The sequence below is a fragment of the Octopus bimaculoides genome, chromosome 10, assembly GCF_001194135.2.
Source record: "Octopus bimaculoides isolate UCB-OBI-ISO-001 chromosome 10, ASM119413v2, whole genome shotgun sequence".
Taxonomy (NCBI): domain Eukaryota; kingdom Metazoa; phylum Mollusca; class Cephalopoda; order Octopoda; family Octopodidae; genus Octopus; species Octopus bimaculoides.
In genome coordinates, this window is record NC_068990.1 from 63962602 (window position 1) to 63969870 (window position 7269).

A 7269-nucleotide genomic window follows, 5' to 3' on the forward strand; every position below is an offset into this window, starting at 1 on the left:
TATATATATATATATATATATATATATATATATACAAAATATGGGATTTTAGTTCACAGGTGATTTAAACGACTAGGTATGCTGGGTAAGTGCTGTAACAGATCACCAGGGCTCCAAGGTTATAGCCGAGACGGTAGTTATGGAACCATTGTAGATTTCTGATATAGTGGATATATAATTGTTAGAGAGGACAACAAACATTAAGGCAAGACAAGCATCTCAAGTCATATACGTTATTATTATTGGAAAAATCCAAAGTCTTACAGCTGTTTCTGGGATATCCCAGAGTATGGAATATTCTATCATCGGAGACAAATAGGGAAAATGAGAATGGTATAGATTAATGAAATGATGATATAGAGGACAGGAGAAAAGGAATAAAGAGATGAAGAAAAAGAAGAAAGAGAAGAAAAAAGAAACATAAAAGTTCACAATTCAACTTTCTGATTGTGTAGATATTAGTCCATAAGTCCTTAGGTGCAATCCTGTGTAAATCCATGTTGGTTAAAGCCTTAATAGTATAAATATCCAGAAATAGACATGAACATATTGACATTCCATAAGAGCATGGTAGCAGAGGTGGCTATTAAGGGGTAAAGAGAAAGATCACGGAACATCCCATACTCTGGGATATCACAGAAACAGCTGTAAGTCTTTGAATTTTTCCAATAATAATAACGTATATGACTTGATATGTTTGTCTTGCCTTAATGTTTGCTGTCCTCTCTAACAATTATATATCCACTATCTCAGAAATCTACAATGGTTCCATAAGCCCCATCTTGGCTATAACCTTGGAGCCCTGGTAATCCATTACAACACTTACCAGTGTACCTAGTCGTTTAAACCACCTGTGACCTAAATCCCCATATTGTGTGTGTGTATATATATGTGTGTGTGTGTGCGTGTGTGTGTGTGTGCATATAGATGTATTTGTTTTGCAAGATTCCTGATGTGTTTTGAAACAGAACAGGAGACACATGAGAAGGAAGGTCACTGAAGAGGTTAGGTGTGTGATGAAAGACAATAGACATAAAATAAGAATAACAATAAACATGTGCAGAATGAATATATAGTGCGTGTGTCTATTTGGCAAGAGAAAAAGTGACCATCACAAAATATAGCAATGTGTGTGTGTGTGTGTGTGTGTGTGTGTGTGTGTGTAGATGAGTCAGCTATACTGCTAAGAACATTAATAGGTGTGAAGCTAATAGTCACTCTCTGACCAACCGTGACCAGTAACCTTTTAGGTGTGTGGGTATATATATATATATATATATATATATAAACAATATATGAGTATATGCATATATATGTACATGTATGTACATACCTTCATCTACATGTACATATAGATACATAACTGGGTACATGACGAGGCAAAAGAACATGGACAAAATGATAAACAAGGTACAACAAACAAGCAAGCCACATAGAAACATCTCCTTCATCAGCATATATACATATATATATACATATATATATACATGCATATATACACACATATAATTATATATATATTTATATGTATGTATGTGTCCATATGAGTGCATGAAGAACATGTATGTACATAAGTGACTTAAAGTATTTCCCTCAACTTCCAGGAATAATGTTGTGATTCTCGATTTGTTTCCAGGTGGATGAAGATGAACCATTATTCATGTCCCTAATTGATGACCTGTTTCCAGGAATGACTTTAGACAAAGCTGGATATCCATCGATTGAAGCAGCTATTGCCACTCAGGTAACAAAACAGAAATTAATTCAAAAAAATTATCTTCTAAAGTTTTAGTGCAAGGTCAGCAATTTTTAGGGTGAGGGGGCTGTACTCAACTAACACTTCCTTCAACACCCACCCCAACAAGGATGAAAGGCAAAGTCGACTTCAAAGTATAAGGCTCAAAGAAATGCTGCCAAACATCTTGTCCAGCATGTTAATGATTCTGCCAGTTCACCACCCTTTATTTTTCTCAAAGTATTATTATTATCACTAGGTATCATCCACCATATGATGGATGACACCTAGTGCTGATAATAATACTTACTATAGTATTATGGTATCAATAATAATGGGTTCAAATTTTAGCACAAGGCCAAGGAAAGTCAATTCCATTGACCCTTGTACTTGACTGGTACTTATTTTATTGACCCCAAAATGATGAAAAGAAAAATCAATTTCAGTAGAATTTGAACTCAGAACATAAGGATGGACAAAATGTCACAAACCATTTTGCCTGGCATGCTAACAATTCTGCCAGCTCACAACCTTAACCCATTACCTACCAGTGATCTCATATGAGATCACTTAAAAATTACAAATTTTGTAATTATCTGTCAATATTTACACATATCTAACCTTTTTGCTATATCTAGTAAGTATATTTCTCTGATATTCAAATGAGGTTTGCCCAATATCTCACCCAATATCTCACTTATTTCTATTTGAAATGTTATTTTGATCATTCCAGCATGTTTCTAAGGCTGTTTTATGCTAGAAATCAAAGTTTCATAAAAAATTCCGGTTAATAGAATTATGGGAGGTAATGGGTTAATAAGAGTAATAATACTGGTTTCAAATTTTGGCACAAGGCCAGCATATTTGGGGAAGGAAATAAGTTGATTACATCAACCCCAGTGTTCAACTGGTACTTATTTTATCAACCCCAAAATGATGAAAGACAAGGTTGACCTTGGTGGAATTTGAACTCATGAAGTAAGGATGGATGAAATGCTACTAAACTTTTTTGCTTGGCATGCTAATAATTCTGTCAGATCACCACCTTAATAATAATAATAATAATAATAATGATAGTTTCAAATTTTGCCACAAGGGCAGCAATTTTGGGGGAGGAGATGAGTCGATTACATCGCCCCCAGAGTTCAACTGGAACTTAATTTATCAACCCCGAAAGAATGGAAGGCAAAGTGGACCTTGGCAGAATTTGAACTCAGGATGTAGCGACAGGTGAAATATCGCTAAGCATTTCATCCAGCATGCTAATGATTCTGCCAGCTAGCCACCTTAATAAAAGTAATAATCTTTTCTACTATAAGCACAAGGCCTGAAATTTGGTGGGAGGGGACTAGCCGACTACATCAGCCCCAATGTTTCACTGGAACTTAATTTATCAACCCTGAAAGAATGAAAGGCAAAGTCAACTTTGGCAAAATTTGAACTCAGAACGTAGCGACAGATGAAATGCTAGTAAGACTTTCACCCAGCGTGCTAATGACTCTGCCAGTTCACCACCTTAATAATAGTAATAATAATAAGAAAAAGAATAAGAAAAATGGAGACCACCTCCCTCTGTGGGATGAATTTAAAATAATAGACAGAGAAAACCAGTGGAAAATACGAAAACTAAAAGAAACAGCACATATGCTAGGACACAACAACCTCCTAAGCAGACTGAGTGCAGATATGAATAGCATATGGGAACTGGTATTAAGGAAGGATAGGAAAATATTAGATTTATAAGCTCTAAGATTCACTCCATAATTGCCCATGGGCATATGGCATAGTGGTTAAGAGCATGGGCTACTAACCCCAAGATTCTGAGTTCAATTTCAGGCAGTGACCTGAATAATAATAATAATAACAACATCGAAAAATACCTTAGGAATGAGAACCCAGGTTTGAAATTTCCCCAAGGCTAGAGGGTATATCAGCTGAAATGTTGTGTTAACAACAAACAAGACGAGGACAAATATCTGTCAAATGTAAATAATGTAAATAATGTAAGAAAAAGAATTGTCTTATTTATTTGCCACACCGTTTTTTTTTTTGTTTTTTTTTCTTCCCTTACCTGTACAGGTAACAGAAGCTGGTCTGATTGCCCACTCTGCATGGGTGCTGAAGCTGATACAACTCTATGAAACACAGAAAGTGCGCCATGGAATGATGACATTGGGACCAAGTGGTGCCGGCAAGACAAAGTGTATCTATGTGCTGCAAAAAGCACTGACTGTCTGTGGGATGTTCCACAAAGAGATGCGAATGAACCCAAAAGCAATAACGGCACCACAAATGTTTGGTCGCCTTGATGTCGCCACAAATGACTGGACTGATGGAATATTTTCGACTCTGTGGAGAAAGACACTTAAGATGAAAAAGGTATGGCTGTCATACGTTTTTTGAGTGAGTTTCATTGTTTTATTATAATGCAAACAGTAGAACAGTACATTCTTAAATTAATCTTGCTGTTTGGTTTTTATTTGTTGTTATATTACAAAGAAAAAACCCCTATGTAAGGCATAAACATTATGACTACCCCATATTTTTTTTTCCTTTTCCTTCTGCTTCTCAGATTTTTCTTTGTTTATGTAAGAAATCCTTATCAAAAAACAAAATATAATGTTGAATCTCTCAACTAGAAATTTTTATGTGAAATAATAATTCCTATTTTTGCTACAAAGGCGCCAAAGCAAAGACGATACAAAAGATGAAACAAAATCTCAGAAAACCTAATGTTATAACTATTTTACTTTGTGTGTGTATGTGTGTGTGTGTGCGCGCGCACATACAGGGAGGCACATATACATATATGTATATATATATATGCAAATATATATATGTATGTATGTATGTATACATGCATACATCAAGAGAGAGTATATGAAAATCGTTTTTCTTAAGAGCAAAAATGTAGATGAATGCTTCCCCCTCCCCTACTCCCCCCTACCCACAAAGGAAAATAAAAGGATGGCTATGAAAATGATGTTGATGACAATAATAATAATTTTAAAAGAAAATGATTTGCAACAATTAAATTTTTTCATATGTTGGAATGAAGCCAGAGATTTTAGGGAGAAATGATAAAATTAACATCACATGTAAACAGAATGAAAGAGAAAGACAAGCACAGAATATTTAGACAGCTTCACATTATTTCAAATATATATATATACATACACACACACACACACACACACACACACACACATGAATCTTTTATCTTTCATCTTTTACTTGTATTAGTCTTCAAATTGTGGCCATGCTTGGGTGCTGCCTTGAAGAATTTTTAGCCAAATGAATTGACCTCACTACTTTTTTCTTTTCTTTTTTTTTTTTTTGAGCCTGCTACTTTTTCTATTGGTCTCTTTTGCTGAACTACTAAGTTACAGGGATGCAAACAAATCCACACAATTTGTCAGGCAGTAGTTGGGAACAAACAGAGATACAAAGTTACACACGCATATGCATGTACACACACAATCATACACACTCATACACACATGCACAGGCACGCACACTCACATACACACACACACACACACACACACATATATATATATATATATATATATATATATATACAAAATATTTCTTGTATATACATATACATACAGCAGGCTTCTTTCAGTTACCTTCTACTATATCCACTCACAAAGCTTTGGTTGGCCCTGTGCTATAATGAAAAACCCTTGTTCAGTGTGTCATGCAGTAAAATAGAAACTGAAATCATGTGGTTGGGAAGCAATCTTTGTGACTACACACTCATGCCTGTCTTGTGTGTGTATAGAGGTAAAGTGAGAGATTGAGGAAATGAAACAAAGGGGCATCTATGTAAATCTATACGTATATGGAGTATGTTAACAGTGTTCTTGGCTACCCATGCCCCACCCTCAGTCAAAATAATGCACTGAAGCTCCTACATACACAATCACAATATGCATAGATTAGCATTTGACCCTTAGGCATGTGGGATTCTCTCAGAAAACTGCCCAGGGTGCCCATATTTTAAGATGACAGTGTACATATGTTTGAATGTAAATACATACATATAGATGTATATATGCACATATAATCCTACTTGTATACAGATAGAGACAGACAGACAGACACTGACAGATATGTATGCATGCATCCAAGCATCCATGAATTCGCACATTCCAGACATGGACAAGTGATAAGAATATTTGTTTTGAAACCTTGAAATCTTGAGTTCGACTGCACTGTAGAATTTTAGAGCAAATGAAAATCTTTGAGTGAAACTGTGTAAACAGAACTTGCAGAGAAACCTTTCTTTCATTCAAGGCTTCTGCTTTGTCTAACTCTATCATTCTTATTTGACTTGAGAATTAAAGTCATGTGTAAAGAATACCCAATCATCTTATATGATAATCTTTGAATAGGATGTTTGATTGAATAATTGCCAGTTTGTATGTTGTTCTCAAAGGAAGAGTCCAGTGATGTTTTGTTGGCCACCTTAACTTGGAAGATAGAACTGAGGTTTATTGGCATGTCTCACCCCACATAACCCTAAAAGACTGAACACCTAATTTTGAGATAGTGGCTTAGAGCCTATATTACATTTATTCAATTTGGTGAGGGAGGCACTTTCATATATATGTTTATATACATGTTTATACACATGTATATTCAGCTATTGTTGAACTTCAGAATAATAAATTTGTACTCTACAAAAAGTATGGAGTAACCCATTATATTAATGTAAAATTGGTTTTATTATAACTGAACATAAAAACAAGCATTAAAACGTGTGTGTGTGTGTGTGTATAGTGCAGGCACGGTTGTGGTAAGAAGCTTGGTTCGTAACCACATGGTCTCAGGTTCAGTCTCACTACGTGGCACCTTTGGCAAGTGTGTGCACATGTGTGTGTGTACACATATATATCTATTGTGTCTGGGGAGAGTCATTCTCTTTTGGTGCCTTATAATTTAACATACTCACTAGTAAAATTTCCGTTTATTTACTTATTTATTTTTCTAGAATTTTCATTGTGCTTTGCAGCCTTTTCAATAGTTGTTGAAAGTCAACAACTATAGAAAAGGTTGCAAGACACAACAAAAATTTTAGAAAAATAAATGAGTGGAAACTTTACCGTAAAAGAGAATAACTCTCCCCAGACACAACAGAATATGCTTCAACACATGAACTCACTTAAAGGATTTTGCAAACGAAATCCAAAAACGAAACTTGCACACACACACACACACACACATATATATATGTGTAGTGCTAGCACCTGTCATACGAGCACCAACAATCTAACCTCTTTGAAAGACTGGTAGATCTGTCATTTTAATGAATTTTAATTACCTTTTTCTGATGATATCTGAAAAGAAACAGAAATTTTAGCAAAACATATTAAGCAACACTAATAATACATCGAAAAACATAAAAATAAACAAGCTTTTGATGGCTTTATAGATATTTCAAAATTATGATGCTATGATGCTAGGTGTTTCCATTATTTTGTCCAACCCCTGTATATATATATATATATATATATATATATATATAT

At 34.8% G+C, this 7269-nt stretch overlaps 1 protein-coding gene across 1 annotated transcript in view; it reads left to right on the plus strand.

The window, feature by feature from the left end:
- The window catches only part of LOC106877714 (dynein axonemal heavy chain 5), a 444169-nt gene that overhangs the window by 172611 nt on the left and 264289 nt on the right, over positions 1 to 7269 (plus strand). The window contains exons 42-43 of the mRNA XM_052971252.1: positions 1637 to 1744; positions 3815 to 4114. Of these exons, the coding sequence (XP_052827212.1) occupies positions 1637 to 1744; positions 3815 to 4114 (408 nt within the window). The remainder of the gene's footprint in view (positions 1 to 1636; positions 1745 to 3814; positions 4115 to 7269) is intronic.